This window comes from Melozone crissalis, unplaced genomic scaffold (genome assembly GCF_028551555.1).
Source record: "Melozone crissalis strain CALT ecotype California unplaced genomic scaffold, PUWL_Pcris_2 ptg000005l_1, whole genome shotgun sequence".
NCBI classification, from domain to species: Eukaryota; Metazoa; Chordata; class Aves; order Passeriformes; family Passerellidae; genus Melozone; species Melozone crissalis.
The window spans coordinates 35,225,744-35,243,695 of record NW_026535783.1 but is presented as its reverse complement, the minus strand read 5'-3'; the positions used below and the strand labels follow the sequence as shown (position 1 = coordinate 35,243,695).

The window sequence follows — 17,952 nt, the reverse complement described above, 5'->3', positions numbered from 1 at the left end:
TTCCTTATTAGGGAGTAATGTCTTTCCTGAAATAGCTCACTCTGTTGTATTGGAGCTTTTATTTAAATATTTGTAATGATAGCACTAAAAAGTATTTTAAAGCATAGTCATTTGAATGGTAGTTCAGGAGTCTTAAATACCTTTTTTTTTTTTTTGACTTTAAGAAAGAATGCAAGTTTAATGTTTAGATGCAGCAGTAGATTACTCATGTATCTCTTAGGTTATGTGTTATGGTGTCCAGTACCAGACTGACTGCTGGTTATTGCAGTGTCTTTCACTCCATACCCCTGAACTCTGACTGTGCACTCTGTGCCTCTGTAATGCTCATTTACTGTATTTCAAGTAATTGCAGCTTGCTAAGATGGGAGGAAGCTGCTTAAATGGACTGCCTGCTGGCTGGGTTGGATTGAGTGACAGGATGAAACAGGCAGCTAGAGTGGGATGATGGAGTCAGACCACAGCACACCAATATTAAACACCTTGAGTGCTGTGGAATCACGGCTAAAGAGAATCAGGAATGTTGATACCAAAGTGTCAGAGATTTACTGTAATTAGCAATGGGTGGTGTACTAAAAATATATTTTATAAACATGGTCCCTGTGATCATGTTTAATTTAAAAGATACTATTAAGTACTTAACTTTTTATTTTCCTTTTTTCTTCATTTTTCCACGCAGTTGCTTGATGTGCTAGAACAGTACTGCATGGCATCTGGGCTAGATTACCGAAGACTTGATGGAAATACAAAATCAGAAGATAGGATCAAAATAGTGAGAGAGTTCAACAGCCTTCAGGAAATTAACTTATGTCTTGTATCTACAATGTAAGAAAATTTAACTTGTAGCTTGTTTCAATATGTCTGTCTAGTGTTAGTAAATCAGTTACTCTGCATTTCTCTTGCTGAGCTTGTGAGGGATTACTTTTTGAGAAGATGAGAGTAAGTATAGACTTGTTGCTTTGGTCGGAAGCTTCTTAAAATATTTAGGCCCCTGCCTCCCTGCCTGCCTCCCTCCCTCCCGCTTCATGAGGATTTTTAAGATCAGAAGGAAGTGGGTCTTCTGGATTCTAGTTTAAAGTTGTTGCAGGATTGAAGACACAGTTTTATACACTATTATTAAAAAAATTATTATTATGCCATTATCTACAAAAGGCTTTTAATTTTATTGTAGACACTCATTTTCTTGTTTTGCACTAGTAGAACTAACAAGTGAGTATGAACATGAAATGCCATATTGAGCTGAAAAATTCACTATTACTGCAATTTATTAATCATGTTAATTAGCTAGCATGTCTATTTAAAATGTTTCAGCAAGATCTTTTGTCTTTTTGAAATGTACCTATCAGATTTGCCTATCAATTTATGATGAATAGCAAATTGTTTTGAAATAGATTGTTTTGTTCAACTAAAGTTATTGTTACTACAATGACTATTTATTTGTTTTATTCAGGTTACTTCCTTGCTTCATCTTGAATGAAATTTTTTACTGGGGAAGGGCAGAAAAGGAGCAAAGAAAAGCTTTGCTCCTTTTGTCTCCTATCCAGAGGGGAAAACTCAGTGAAACTTAATGAAATATGAGTACCTGTTCACTGTAGTTTTTACTGGAAGTGGGTATGTTGGAGTTAGGAGGATCCAAACTACCTCAGTATAACTAGAGCAGACATCATTTTAAAGGCTGTTGCAAGTGGATGTCCGAGCAGTCTTCAGATACTCTGGTGCTTGTGTATAGCGTTGTGAAGAGATTTGTGATACTGGTCATTGAAGAGATTTGTGATACTGGTCGTGTCCATTGGCCTGTAATCTCTGTCAACTGTGAAATCGGACATGAGCTTCTCTAAGACCTTTGTGAGTCCATAGCCCTTGTCCCTGAAGACAGAGGGAAATTTCAGAAGCTGTAGCATCCTAAAGGACTAATTTTTGCTTCAGTCGGTACTGTACTCATGGAGCTGTTAGTTCTCTTTCATTAATTTAAATCAAAATAAGAATGAAGGTTAACTAAACAGAGATGGGCTTTCTCCTCTCTGTTTTGAGAGCTTGTGTGTAGAGACTCTGCCTGCTGAAGGTGCTGGAGAAAAGGCTTGATTCTGTTTGTAGTTTTACTTATCTTATGAGACAACTGGAAGGAACAAACCATAATTACAGTCAGTATAGCTAGTATGTTATAAACGAAACAGAGGGTGTAATTTTTTGCCTAGTTTATTACAGATAACAGGAAGTGATATTTTTCCTTGCTTGATGCACAGTAATGGAAGCATCTTTACATTTGTAATGCTTTGGAAATTAGAAAGTGATTTATCCTTTCTGCTGTACAAGAGATTGATCTTTCCTCTTACTCAGATTTCAGGCACATATAAAGTAATAATATAGAGTAAATTTAGAGTATATTCTATATTATTCTATATTATTCATTGCAGAGTACGTTGACAGAATTGGTTCATACTCTTCTCTCTGTACTTTCTTGCAAAGTGTCTGGCTGACTGGTCTGTGTAGTCAATATATGTCTGTTCTGGAGGTCTCATTGCTCAGAGAACCAAATGTTGATTTTCACTGAAAATACTTGCTTGGTCTTTTGGGTGTGTAAGTGCTTTCTGCAACGGATGAATTCTCTACATAGTAATGTTGAGACTGCCATTATGTTCACTGGCACAATTAATATGCAGCTTACAAAACATAAAACACCAATCACAGAATTACAGTGCAGCACTGATGATTTCACTATTACATTTGTGGTGTTTGTATTTTATATTCCTTTTCTTTCAAATGCTGTTTCTGCCTGAAATAATATATAATATAGCCCATAGAGCTTTGAAAATCCTGGTTTTAATTGATCACTGAAATTTTTTGAGAAATGGGATCTTAAAAAAGAAAATAAAATAATAAAGAATAAAAAATAAACTTTTGTGCATCTGTAGCTTTGACCTCAAATCTTGAAGTTAATATTGGTACCAAGCATAGTCACATGGCTATCCCTAATGCTTTTATTGTCAGCTGTGACTAATACAGCTTTATGGATAAATGTATTTTATAGGTGTTGAGAGGGAGTGTAATTGTTTTCTTCAGAGCTTGTACATTTCATCAAGCCATTAGATCATGAATTTCAGATTGAGCACTAGGGAAAAATAGGTATATACCTGTTGGAACTTCTAACTCTCATTAAGTAATACTTCGTAAGAATACTTCAGTCTTGCACTGGTGTTGCTGGGAAAATATGTGATTATTTAGAAAAGAGGATTTTTAGGTGTGCTTAGAAACATTAAAATAATTGCTGGAGTTGCTGTAACTTGATAGGTGAATGTCAAGGCTTTCAGTTCCAGTGGTGCTGCTTAGCCAAAAGAAGGGAAACTGTTTATGTACAGTACCAAAGTCAGCACAGTTCTGTTCCATCGTAGTTTTCTGGAGTAAATAAAAGCAATGACTATGTCTGCCTTTAAGTCACTGTTTCTGGATTTTTTGGTGCTAGTCGTTCTCTAGATTGGTTCTGTCAGAATTAACTCTTAATGAAAATCCATTTCTGCTTCTCAGCTTTCTTTTTATGTAAAAAGAAGTGTCTAGAGAAATTTGTAGGTAGTTTTTATCATGTAAGGTTACATATCCACTTCCATTCTACCTGCAGCATTCTCTATTACTGTCCATTACTGGACTGCTGTTAGTTACTTTTTACTTTTAGATTTAGCTTTAATTTTTTCACAGCGATGTTTTGAACAACTTTCAGTGTGCCTGTGATGACATCCAAAGAACTTTCAGCCACAAAAATCTCTCTGCAACAAAGAGCATAGAAACCCTAGAAAACCCAGCTTGGTAAACAGAATTACATAATCAAAACTTTTATAAAACCTTTCCTAATGTAGTATTGTTCTGTACCTTTTGAGGTACTGAGTTGTGCAGATTTAAGTAAGATCATCTTCTGAAAACTGTTCTTCTTAGTAAAACTCTTTATTTAAGCCATATCATACTAATTTGCGTGGACCAAATTGCAGTAATGACTAGCTGCTAGTTAAAATGAGAGGTAAAATGGAGTACATAACTTACAATGCGCAAACTTCTGCATTTGTTCTGTCTATGAAGGATATAAGAGCCATTCTTTTCTGTTTTGGACTAACTGAATTTTTGGGTCATACCTAAAAACACTGAAAGGTAAAATTAGTATAAATCTAGATATCCTGTTTTGTTAATTTTTGTGGACAGTTGGTTTTACATCTTCACTTATGTTTCAGTCCAACTGCAGGGTTGGTTCGGAAACAGGAAAGGCTGAAGTCTTACTAATGAAAAAAGTTTTAATGAAAAAAGAGGTTTTTCATTAAAAATAAGCGCACTAAATTTGAAAAATACCATAATGTATTCTGAAAGAAAAACCCAACCAAATATTGTTATTCAGTAATTCACAGTTTGAGAATGTGAGTTCTGTGGAAACATCCATTAATATTGGCAAGTTTCTATATCCCCTCCCTTTCCAGTTACAACTAACCCAAAGCTACACCATACTTAGAAAGGAAAGGCTGCAGTTGCATTTACATTGACATGGATTCCATGAAAACCAGAAGGTGGTGGGGCTCCCTAAGTTTTTGGTTTCTGTCTCCATTCACTCTTACACCAGAAAACTTTACCTTTCTTGTATTTCTTATCTCCTTCAAACAAGCAAAATTTAAAGTAATCTGTTAAACTAGGTGCTTGATAAGTTAATGGGATTTACTTTTTCAATTTTGCAGTACCTGTTTTAGAAAAATAGCGCACTTGGAATTAGTGATGCCTATGATAATGTGAATAATTGTTTTAATAGTTTATTTAATGATAGTATTTAGCTTGTGCTTGTGTAGGAACGTATGTCTTTTGTATGATAGTTGGTTGAGCCAGTCAAAAAAAAATTCAGTATTTGCTTGCTTTGCAACTGGATGAGAAGTGGTATTTTCCTCACTTTTGCTCCTATCAAATCATTCATCTAAGCACGTGCTAAACTCTGAGTAACTGAGCAGTTTTGCCGGGTTCAGGAGTTAGCTGCATCAGGTTAGATGTATGCTCAATTTCTTCTCGGCTTGCAAGTTTTACCTGAAAACACTCTTTAGCTGTTGAGCGTTCTGAGATGATGCAGGTGGTACCTCTGTGACTTCTAAACCGCAGAGCAGATAAATTTCTCACTGTGACTTTTTTCGCTTTAATGACTGTTATGAATGTTGCTCATATGCAGTGTGGCCAACTGGGTTTTTAACAGCTGAATAACTTATTGTACAAATACACTTGTGTTAGTTGTTAATGCTTACAGGTATGGCTTACCTGAGATTGTGACCACTTTAGTGAAAGTTGCGCAGCATTATTGTCAAAAACTATGTACTGGGATTAGCTGAAGTAAAATTTCACCTGTAATTTTCCTACTTCCATAATATTAACTGGCATTAAACTGGTTGTGAATTTCATTATAATATTAGGGGGTGTTGCCCTGTGTAGGACTTAATGGGAAATTAATGGCAGTGGTTATTTGAGTACTTGGCGGTTGTTAGTACAACAGTAACACAAAGCTGTACTGCACTTTTTTCAGTATCTTTCATGTGTTCTTTTTTTTAAGTTGGGGAAGAGTAGGCAAGTATGGACCTAATACAGAATAATCTAGTTGCACGTTTTTTTCTTACTATCATAGAGTTTTGGTTTTTCATTTTTATGTTTTTAGGGCTGGTGGACTGGGTCTTAATTTTGTTGGTGCCAATGTTGTTATACTGTTTGATCCTACATGGAATCCAGCAAATGATCTTCAAGCAATTGACAGGTACACTCTCAAAATACAGAACTTGATCCATGTTGCACTCTTCCATTGATTCTGTAACATGATTGTCCAACTAAATTTTTTTCTCAAGTAAGAAATTTTTACTTTGTCTGATTAATCTACAAGACAATACGAAAAGTCCTACTAAATTAGTTTTTAACGCTGATGTGATTATTTTAACCTAAATTTTACAATATATTTTCTTTTATTTCTTCTTTTTTTTGCAGCAGCAGTAGGCCAAACAAACACTCAACAAAAAACTCCTTGTGGTTATTATAACTATTTTGTGATCCCTAGAATATATATGTGTGTGTAGATGACATTTTTCTTGAAGAATACATTGCAGTTGACCCCAGTTTAAGTGGTGTTTTGAATTCCCAAACCATAAAAGACAGGGGCTCCTTATGTTCTCTTCTGCTTCACAATTGTGGAGATTAGTGTCTTTTTAGCACTTATATCTATCTCTGATATTATATGGTGTTGGAGTATTTACAGTGATGCAGATTTTTCTTTCCAGTCTTGTTGACTCTTGGTATTTCCCTAGGAGTTCAAGGCAGACCTTTTAGTAACTGAAGTAAAGAATACTAAAAACCTATAAAAGAATATTAAAAATTCAGTAGATTTATATATTTTCATGAGCAGAAATACACTTATTTCTGTTATCTCATGCAATTATGTAATCTGGTTTTAAGTGTCTTTCTGATTATTAGGATGTGTTTATGTGCACCTGTTCTAGAGAAATACGTCAGAAACATGTATTGGGGACTATCTTTAAAGAATCTTTGTAAGATCACATTACTACTATTAATTGTTTTAGCCTCCTGTGAATTTTGTGGAATATAGTCTATTAGACGTCTCAGAATTTACCATTTGAATAGAACACAGTGCCAGTTCATTAGCTGTTTTTATGATGTTGTATCTTGTAAAGTAATTTATGAAGTTAAGAAAGAACCGACTGCTCCAAGTAATCTATGAATTAATTCTGTATAATGGAAATAGGAGAATACTTTGAGCAAAAGTAGGTGGAGACACAAAGGGGAAAAAAACCCTCAGCAAACCCTAGATAAACAGAGTGGATGTGTTTTGTGGAGAGGTGGGAGACAGTTCTTGTGATATAAAATGAGGAGAAGGCTTTTTAAACTGGGTAGGCCTGGGAGAAATATGAAATATTAAAGGTAAAGGAAAAGGAAATCAGTTACTGTGGAAAATTCGGAAAGGTAAGGAAAACAGCCCAATCAACATATACATGATTTTGAATAGTACTGTTTTATTAGAATGCTTTCATATATTTAGTTTGTTTACTGTTTATTGCTGCCCCTGAGAGCTCTCATTTCTTCAAATGTTTTTAATGTGCCATGTCCTTGCAGAGCTTATAGAATTGGCCAACACAGAGCTGTTAAAGTGTTTAGATTGATATCCTTGGGAACTGTGGAAGAGATGATGTACTTGCGACAAGTTTATAAGCAGGTAAAGCTCACAAACTGTTTAAATTGGGAGTTCTTCCTAGCAGTTTCAGGGATTGAAAGGTAATCTTTTTTCAGGGACTGAAAGCTAATCTAGCCTGTAGTAAAACTGTAGTTTACTTTGTGTTTATGGTATGTGATGTTACCTTAACATACTAAGCCAAGCTTAGTAGCTGTTAAAGAGTGGAACAGAATAACATTTCTATTCAAGTGTTTTTCTTTAACTATTCACTGTTTAATTATGCAATGTACATTATTCAGGTTATATAGAGAACTGTTTTTATTTGAAGGTTTATGAAGTACAACTGTGATAGTTATAGTAAGTATCTGCAGCAATCTGATTCACACAGCTTTTTCTCATGAAAGTCTGGAGAAAGGAAAGGAGAAGTCTTGCTGATGCTATAGAAGAAAAGTTGATGATCTCGTAGAAAAAGAAGACCTGGATATTGTCTGTTTGGATTTTCAAAAAGCATGTATAAGTCTTCAAAGGATGTATAAATATTTTTCTTTTTCTTTTTTTTTCAAATTGACTTGTATTTTTCAAGTTGAATATGCAGTAATAAACAAGAGTAATTATAAGTCTGAGGGGTTGGGTTTTTGTCAGCTATACTTGGATTGCTTTCCCTTAGCAAGTAAATATACAGTGCAAGGGAAGGTGAAAAGATTGCTAATAATTTAGTATAGTGGAAGCTGAGCTGTCAAGATACAGAGGAGTGCCAGTAACATGTATAGTAGGTGTCTGATAATAGGCAACTATGCAGTAAAAGTCTTCAAAAATTTTTTTTTTTTTTTTAATTCGGTAACGCCAAGCAGGTTCATATTATACCACAATCTATTATACCAACTTCTGCTGGGGAAATTAAAATATCCTTGCTTAGGAATTTCTGCTTGTTCCAGCTAAAGCTGTGTATATAATGTGGGTGCCTGGAAATTTTGACGTGTTGTTGTAGCAAACCCTTCTGAAATCTCTTGTGTTGTTCTCTTTTAGCAACTTCACTGTGCAGTGATTGGAACTGAAAATGCCAGGCGGTATTTTGAGGCAGTGCAAGGATCAAAGGAACATCAAGGAGAGCTTTTTGGGATTCATAACCTTTTCAAACTTAGGACTCATGGGTCCTGTCTTACCAAAGACATACTGGAGGTATGAAGTCCCTTTTACTTTTGGATATTAGTTGTACATTTTTCCTTTCTTGTGAGACTTCTCGGTCATTGTTTTGAATGGAAACACTATAAAACAGAATGATGATACTTAACCAATACTTATCTGGGCAATGACTTAAATGAAATAGAAATGCTAATTTCTTGTTCTGATATGGACCAGATAAATTTCTCTAAATCCAAGAATGGTAAAACTTGGTTTATAATTTTTATAAATTTCCTACTATATATATTTTTTGCATTAAAAACTACATAACTTATTTTTTGATCCTTTCATGCGGCTTTGTGCACAGATACCTCTTATTCATCAGAAACTCATATTGAACTTTTAAGCCAGAATTTGTATCATAAAAATATTTTTTATGACCACATTAACCTCTTTAGAGTACTTTTTGAGATGTCAATAACTGTTAAAAGAAGTTTGCTGCAGCTAGCTTACATCTTCAAATTTACTGCAACTTTATTCCATGTTTCTTTTTCTTTCCATGCTTCCCTTTATTTTGTTGTTTTTCCTCTGCTAAGAATTTAGTCTGGACCATGCTGATTTTACTTCTGGTACTTACATGTGGGATCTCAGCACATCAGCCCTGATGTGCAGAGACACCGAGATAACCCTTGGGGGGCTCGGAGGTCCTGGAATGCTGCCAGAAGTGTCTGGTGGCTGGACTTTGATCCTGCACAGGAGACAACACCTGTATGAGGATGGGAGGATCACACGGGGATGAAGGGTGAAGGGATAGGTTCATTATAGTGTGAGACACAGGTTTTAGGATTTTGGTACAGGGGGGTCTAGAGAAGCAAGATGGAGGAATTGGGGCGTGTCCTGTCCTTCTTCTTCTTCTTGGCCTCCATCTTCTGTGGTGGTGGTGGCACTTTGGGATTGGTTCTTACTAAAAGTGCACTTGTCAATAAGGGAAAATAGGTAAATATCTTATACGTAGTTTTGGGTATAAAGATAAGTGACCGCCCCGAGAGTGGGCAGTGTGTCCATGGCTGACGTCCTGTGCAGACCTCTGACGGGCCAAGAGAAAATCTTGTAGATAAAAACTAATAAACACTGAAGACCGAGAAAAAACCTGAAGACTCTTTTCGTCTTTTGGAGCACGGGCTGTCCCAAGGCCTCCCCGAGCCTTTCCAGGCCTTCAAAAACAGCTGAGAACGGGACACTTACACTTCTGGAAAACAAAGGAAACTTCTTTTTCCTGTGCTTGTCTTTGTGTGTAATAAAAACTGAAACTGTTTATGTTAACTGTTTGATTGTCTTAGAGGGAAGGACGGGTAGAAGCAGGAGTCATGACAGCAACTACATGGCTGAAGGAAGAGAATCATTCGTGCAGCTCAGAAAAGGTGAGATGTCCTTGTGGACTGTAGACCAGAGCATGACAGGCCTCCAGTTCCCAATATTGCAGTGGCAAATGTGGGCAATGTATCATTAGGCTGATGATACTTTTACTGTGTTGTTAAGAAGATTTTGTTTAGGGAATTGTGGAAAGGAGTACTAGGGATTTAGATGATTGAAAGCTTCAGGTTTTGTGGAACTCTTGAAGACGTTGGCTATTTAGTTATTGTAGTCAGACAATCAGAGTGATTCCCACCAAACCAGTGGTCTGTTCAATACTGTCTTTTTTTTGTTTTGGTTTTTTTTTTTTTAATGTATGTAATTATCTAATGGTTTCCTTCTGGAATAAGATTTTTTTTTTTAATTTTTTTTCAACAAAGGCCAGTTTTAATAGGAGCATTGCATTTGTAGGAATGTTTTGACTGAGTGCCATGTTCAGATACTTTGAGTAAAGGTATCATTAGATTAGATTGCACTGAATTATATTACAAATTAGCCACTGTCTCTTATGCCTGTTGGAGATTTCTGTGAGTATATGTCAGTATTTAATGTGCCCTTACATTAATCTCAGTCTCATATTCATAATACATAACTGGGTGGTCATGATCTCACATATGGCTTGCTGACAAACAGCAACTTTTTAAGCTTATATTAAATGCTTTTTGATGAGCAGAATTATATCAGGATTAAAATATTAATTTTAAAATGTCTCTGAGTACAGAATTTTGGTATTTATGGTTTTGACTTCAATTTACAGGCTGTCATAATTCTTACCTCAGTAGTATGCAGTTCTGGAGCGGTGTTCTGGACTTTTATCTTAAAAACATTTTAAGATTGCCTGGGCATAATTTTGTTTGATTACAGTAGGCCTTGATGAATTTTAGAGTGGAATGCTAGCATTCATATACAAGGAGGTAAACCACTACCTTAGAATTATTTTTATTATGAATGTCATTACACACAATATTAAAGCTTGAATCATGAAGTCACCTTCCAAAGCACCCTTGAAAGACAAAAAGTAGCAATGAGATTAGTATAAACTTAAAAAATATGGATGTGGATTGGGAAGGCATAAGTTGTTTCAGCAGTGTACAGCATATATTGTCTTAAGTACATAAACTTTGGTTATTTTCACTGTTTTTCTGCTAAAAATAAGACTTCAATAATTTCTCATTATGAATTATTTTGCATTTTGTAATACTACTTTGTGTATTTTTTACTTAACAATGAAAATCCACTGTTTTACACTGCTTTGAAATTAGGCATGTTGAGTGTACTATAAATATTAAGTAACTTTGCAGATGTTTTTTTGTTTTTGTTTTTTTTTTTAGTATGAACAACCAGACTGTCAAGAAGATGGAGATCCCCAAAACATTCAGGCGCACTTAAAAAGAGAAGAAACTGATTTTTGGGATGATTTGAGTGATGATGATATTCTGGAGAGTTCTGTGAAAAAATCTGACAGAAGGAAGCCATGCAATGAAAATGTAACAAAAGGACAGCTTTCCTTAATGCAGTGTGGATTCTCTAAGTTGTTGCAGAGAGAAATTGAGACTACTAGAGAAGGGGATCACAATTATGACTCTAATCATTCAAGTTCTGATGCTCACACTATAAGAAAAAATGTAAATAGCAAGCATGATGGTTTTCAGAAATGTCAAACCAGTGTGCCTGTTTTGGAGCATGGGAAAGGTGTTCTGTCTCCAAATGGAAGTGATAAAGAAAGTATGCATAGTACAGAGTGGCTTGGTTTATCAGGCTCTGAGGAGGAAGGCAACATAAAAAATGAGAATCAAAGCATTTTAAAGCAATGTGACATAGTCATGGAAACTGAAAGTAGTTCTGAAGCAGATGATGATGTCATCTTTCCTACCCAAGTTCAAGTGTGCCAGCAACCAGTGCTTACTAAAGAAATTGAAATACATAGGTCAACATCTGAAAATTGTGAAGAGTTAGCAAAAGAGAAAGCTGGGTTTGTATTTAAGGGAAACAGTAGACAATTTGGATTCCACAGTAATGAGTCAAACTTCGCCATGTCTTTTGAAGATGTCAAGAATGACATAGATTTGAAAGGAACGAGTGATGTAAGCGATGAGTCTGATGATATTGAACTTCCCCATAATTCTGAATCAAGTTTTCCCAAGTGGAAGAAATCTCTACCACAAGCAAAGAAGCCCTGTAGAAAAGGAAGGGAAAGTGATTCCCAGAATATAGATGAATTCTCATCCTCTGAAGATAATTTTCCAGTTGAGAAAATTCATGCCAGGAAGAAAAGCTATAGGAGTAAACAGAGTAGTAGAATTCAGTTTGGGTCTAAAATGCTGTGTCCTATTCAAGACATGTCTGTTGCACAAATGAAGTCAGGCAATTATGCTGTGCATAGCACTTACGCAAGTAAAACTGTATTTGAGCATCAAGAAGAAAGAATGGAATCAATGGACAAATATTTAGGTAACTATTAAGTTAATTTGTTCAATTTTATTTCAGCTAAAGTAATAACATATGTCTAATTTACCATTGTCAGCAGATTTTAAGTTCTTGTTGCTGTACATTTTTTTTTGTTATAAGATGTAGTAAATGCTCTGCTAAGTTGTTTTTCAGAAATGTCTTTGTGTATCTTTCTCTTTATTAGTCTTACTTTTTTGTCTTACAGGGTGATAGGCTGCTTTGTAATTCTTGGTTAAACTCTTACAATCTCTTGAAATATGCTGAGATTGAAGATTTATTAAAAATTCACAAACTAAATATTTGTAAAATCTTACAAGTCTTGACAGGCCTATTAAATAAAGTGCACAGAAAAAAATGTGGTTTGGGAGTTTTAAACACCATGTGTTTAAAGACTTGATTCCTAAACTTAATTTTAACCACTGATGTTGCAGCTGTTAAGTCATAGATGCTTTGGAATGTCTTTGTCCATCTGAAAATAACCACACTAAAACTGAAGTAGTAATAAACTATCTGGATAAATACAAATAAGTCTAATGATTGTTGTTAATTTCACATGACTGAGTAACTTGGTGCTGAGTGAAATAGTAAGAAATTTTACAACTTCAGTGTAATTTTTTTTAAATTACAGTATCCTTCTGTGCAGATGTGTATCTTCAGTGTTTTGGAATAACATCCTTGTATTTTTCTCATGATGTATCAGATGGCGTTCAAGAAGTGGCATATATTCATTCAAATCAGAATGTGGTTGGATCCAGCAAGGCTGAAAATCACTTGAGCCGATGGGCGGTGCACGATGTGTTTGAGTTGAAGCAGTTTTCCCAGCTGCCTGCTAATGTAGCTGTCTGTAGTGCCAAGGTAAAGAGATATTTTTGGAAATGTCATTTTAACTTTTCTTTGTCCTCATTTTTCATCTTAAAAAGCTCTAAAAAACTTGTTTTTCTGTTACTGGCCACCATGAATGATCAAAGACACTGAGGATGGGAGGAAGAGAATGCTCAGTTGGAAGTCTAATAAATTACTTTGTTTTTTTGGGATGGCTTTTACATTAGCCAGCTTTGAAAGAGCTGGTAATTAAACAGCACAGCACCCTCTGTGGGATTTTTCTGTGGGAGAAATGTTAAGACTTGAGTTTTGAAATCAAATTCTGTGCTGTGTTTTTCTGATTTGAGCCTTGAAAAATCTTCAGTTTGTCCTGGATCCAGTTAACAAACATCCAGTTGCCACAATACGTTCTGAACACCTTGTAGCATAGGAATTAGAACATAAATGAGTTTGCAGACTTGCTTGAGGAGGTGAGCATATGCAGTTGCTATATGTTTAATGTCTTAAACATAGAAGTAGAGTTTACTGGGAGTTCTTATTTGCAGCAATGGTTATGTTTAATGTTTTTTGTTGGCTCTGTAGCTTGTTTAATTGCATTTGGAATACACACAAATCTGGAATAAATTCAGGTACATTTTTCATATTTTTTATTCTTACTACACAATGCTCTGATTATCTCGGTATAAACATTTGCCATTTCCTAGACTGATTTTTAAGATAAACCACAAGCACAGAATAAGTCATTGATGAATGTGCAGCTTAGTCTTTACAGACATGTTAGCTATCCTTACAGAAATTGTAGACATACGACTGTGTTATTCTGGGGTGTTGAACATCCACATTGGCTAGAAGAGTTTCTTCCAGTGCTGTTGTTTTACTGTATTTAATTAAGCCATTAGCGGAGTTGCAAAGAATTTTTATACTGGGAAGATCAAACTAGGCAAACCAGTAAAAGTAAGGCCTTTTCAATTTTAACACATTTGCATTAGAATGTTCCTCATTAGCAGAAAAGTTGGTCAAAAATACTCAAGAGTACAGTAGGAAGGTACTTATTAATTGGCAATGGCTGACAATATTATTAAAACCAAATAAAAATGAAAGAAAACTTTGAAGAGAGTATTTTGAGTAAATGTCTGTGATCCACCTCTGTTCAAAACTAGTTTGTGATGTTCATGTAACTTAGAGCTTATTATGTAGAGTTATGTGACTGCAAATATTGCAAATTAACTTACCTTGATTAACTCGTCAGGTTTTTAAAGGTATGCACTTTTCACTCAGAAGCAACAGTATTATCATTTCTCCTGGAGATCTAAGTAGGAAGAAGAACATCAAAAAGTACGGAGAAGGCTGCCTCTCTCTTTTTTCACTTCCTGTTATTCATTTACATAAAGGCACTAGTGTAGAAATAAAAGATAGATGACTGCCTATTCTTAGATGTGTCATTTTTGTGGTCTGCTTAAAAGAGAGCTTCTTAGACAATTTTGAAAGGTTCTCTACTTAGAATTTTATTGATACTGTTTTTCTTTCTTCATTACTTTGTATTTCCTTAGAAGACATTTTGTGAAAAAAAAACATGGTCACTGTTGTGCTTCTGGCCATCAGGCTTTGCTGGTCAATTTTCACTTATTTGCCATCAAATGAAGTTAGGACATTCACTGTCTCAGCATCTACCTGTTTTATCATAAATAATATAGCTTAATAAAAATGTTTTTCAGTAGATTAAAGTAGCATCATGTGTAATATTAAACATACAGCTGAGTCATTTAAATTTCCATAATTGTTTTAAGTAAATAAAAGTACACTTTTGAATGTTGGAATGTTAATTGGAAACTGACAGTTACTGAAGAAAATACAAAGTTTTGTCAGAAATTTTGAAATTCCTTATTAATGTAGATTTCAAGTGTCATTGGTCTAATAGTTTCTCAGAAACTTGTGTAGCTCTTTCTGTTGGTTTTGGGTATCAATTATATTAGATTCTTAATTGGAAGCTTTTTTTACAGTCTATTTAGGCTGAAGCTTTATGTGATACTATCATGAAGGCATCTGAATAATATTTATACTCTGATAATATTTATTATTCTTAGAACAGCTAATCAAATTGTTTTATTTCTAAGTAGAAGCAATCAAGAAAGGTTATTTTTATATCACAGACAAGTCTGCTCAGGACCAAAAAATATGTCATTTGTGCTCATTTGTACCCTGTCCGTTCATTTTACTTGTGGCTACTCTGTCTTCCTGCTTTCCAATTTCACTCAGTGAGCAGTCTGTAATAATACTTCTCTGATGTAATACATTTTAAAAGCATTTTCCAAGCAATGGCCTATATCTCTGTGAAAGGAGTTCAAGAATTTTGAAAAACTATAAGTATTCTGTTGAATTGGATGAGTTGAAAATTGAGAAATACAAAATCCTACAAATCCTGGTAGGAGAGTGACGTTTTTGTTTCGTGCTTACATAGAAATCTGGAATGACAGGGATAATAAGCAATATTATAATAAGCTAAAGCAAATAATAGCAAATACCCCTTACAAGAACATTGACATGTTGACTCCTTGCTATTGACTAGCCATCTAATCTCATTTTGGATTCATTACTTCTTTTGAACTTTTAGAACCGAGGTTAAGGTCTTTAGTTTCAGTAGCCAATTTATGGAAATTATGTGAGTATGAGTAACAGAGAAAATAAGTTGCTAGAAAACGCTATAAAACAATGTCTTCTTCCTGATTGTCTACCTGTAGTACCTAAAAGTATCAATTAGGTTTAATAGTGCTTCATTTATTGTTGAGTCATGGAGACTAATGTGGTAGCTTAAATTGTAGTAACTGGTTAAATCTGGAGCAGATTGCAAAACCTGTGAGGTCTCTTTGAAAGTGAGAGTGGTTGCATGGCAAGAAGATCCTTGAGAGCCAACTTAGAAGGGATGGGAGGCAGCAAGTCTTGCTCCTCAGAAAATAACTGAAGGTTTGTAGAACATCCTAAGAACATAAGTAACTAACAAGTTTGTATTTAAATTGGTTATTAAATAAAAGTGTAAGACTTGAACACTTTTTCTTACATCACATTTCACCTTGGTGAAATTTTCTTTCCTTGAGTTTAGAAGGCCAGTATTAAATGTGCACAGTTGGCACTAGTGTAGTTCTCAGTGTAGGTCTGTAGCTTGTTTAATTGCATTTGGAATACACACAAATCTGGAATAAATTCAGGTACATCTTTCATATTTTTTGTTCTTACTACACAATGCTCTGGTTATCTCTGATTAACCTTTTAAACTGTAGGTTTCAATTAAGCTTATTTTTTATCCAGTGATATGTCTATTATCAGTCTATCCTTAATTTTACCTGGCCTAATATTTGTACTTCCTAGCTACCTTTTCTCTGACCAGGTAGAACATATTATTTTAATCTGCTATTGCCTTGTACCTCTAAAGGGTTAAGGAGACAAAACTTTGATTCTTTTTATGAGAAATAGATCTTACTGCTATTTTTTTCTTGCTTTCTTCGTTCTCCAGGTTCCATAACAATCCTGGATTCAAGACTGCAGAGCCTTTTACATTTCTTTCCCCAGAGCTGACAGGGAGTGTAGTCACATTGTCTATATAAGGTTTTTAAATTAATTTTGCCAACTGACTAGTTTAGCTACAATGTTCACATTTATACTACTGAGTGCTTGTTTGGTCTGTATTTCTGTAAGTAGTGTATGACTCTGAAAGACACAGTTTGGTAGCAGCAACCAGAATATAAAGTATGCCATCAAGAAACATAAACAAGACATCATGATACCTCTCTCACAACTTAGCAGCTGTGAAAGGTGAGATAAAATCCAGAAGTAATAAATGTAACAGTGTAAACTATGCATTAATTGTACAATCAAGAGAATAAACCATCATTTGATTTAATATCATTACCCAAAATAAATCCTGTCCAGCACCTGAATAAAAGAAAGTCTGTGTATGACAATAGTAGCAGCAAGCATATGTGGAAAGGTGTTTTATCACGTGATCCATTGTGGAACATGTTTCTTTTATCACAGAAGTCCATGGGATTGCATAAAAATAGAAGAAGATGCTTTAGGTGTTAGGTGAGTTGAAGCAGCATTCTCAGTGAAGAAAGACATTGTCAAGTTGTTACAGAATGAATTTTCATAAATAATCATCTACAGCAGTGGAGATTCATTTATAGTTTATTTTGCAAGCATGATGAGTGAAAAGAGTAACATTAACTGGAGTATTTTGACAGACGTGGCATGATAGCTCTTAAATGCTTAGAATTAAAATGCTTAGAATTAGAATAAAAATATTGTAATACTAATAGTTCCTGTATTGAATGTTATTATCCTTTGTTTGAAGATTATCTGTATTCTGACCATGGCCCACCACTGTCAGTATAGGATTGCTGTAGATTTTGAGAAGAAAATACGTAAGATCTATAGAGTATGACCCTTAAAATTCATCTAGTTCAGACTCCCTCCTGCAATCAGCAGAGACATCTCCAACTAGATCAGGTTGCTTAGAGCCATATCCAACCTGACCTTGAATGTTTCCAGAGATGGGGCATCCACTGCCTCTCGAACAACCACCTTGCAGTATTTTACAGTCTTCACTGTCAAAAAGCCTTCTTCCTTATGTCTTGTCTAGGTCAAAACCAGGCCCTGATGGAAAGTCTTTTTCCATCTTTCTTACAGACCCCTGTTAAGTACTGAAGAACATACAAAGGAAGTTCTCTCCAGAGTCTTCTCTTCGCCAGGCTAAATAACTCGAAGTCTCTCAGCCTTTCCTGACAGGAGAGGTGTTCCATCCCTCCACTCATATTTGTGGCTTTTTTCTGCACTAAGAATCACCTGCCTTGACCTGTGGCCACACTTCTTTTGATGAAGCACAGAACAGTATGGCAATCTTCCCTCAAAGAGATGATGTTTCTGATAGTGCTGCTTATGCAGAAGGGACTGATGTGTCAATACTTGGAGGTGTTTAGAGC

The 17,952-nt window shown here is 35.1% G+C and overlaps 1 protein-coding gene across 3 annotated transcripts in view; it reads left to right on the top strand.

The window, feature by feature from the left end:
* The window catches only part of ERCC6L2 (ERCC excision repair 6 like 2), a 40,127-nt gene extending 22,423 nt beyond the window's left edge, over positions 1-17,704 (top strand). Inside the window, exons 11-19 of one of the 3 annotated variants that reach the window (XR_008483766.1) lie at positions 677-822; positions 5,657-5,752; positions 7,117-7,216; positions 8,201-8,353; positions 9,637-9,717; positions 11,041-12,160; positions 12,858-13,012; positions 16,488-16,786; positions 17,660-17,704. Coding sequence is in view for 2 of the 3 variants with exons in the window: in XM_054286715.1 (XP_054142690.1) it covers positions 677-822; positions 5,657-5,752; positions 7,117-7,216; positions 8,201-8,353; positions 9,637-9,717; positions 11,041-12,160; positions 12,858-13,012; positions 16,488-16,496 (1,860 nt within the window). In the remaining variant the exon portion in view is untranslated. Of the gene's footprint in view, positions 1-676; positions 823-5,656; positions 5,753-7,116; positions 7,217-8,200; positions 8,360-9,636; positions 9,718-11,040; positions 12,161-12,857; positions 13,013-16,487; positions 16,871-17,659 lie in introns of those variants that run through there. The other 2 variants (XM_054286715.1, XM_054286723.1) reach the window with 2 other exon arrangements.
* The last annotated feature ends 248 nt before the right edge of the window (positions 17,705-17,952 follow it).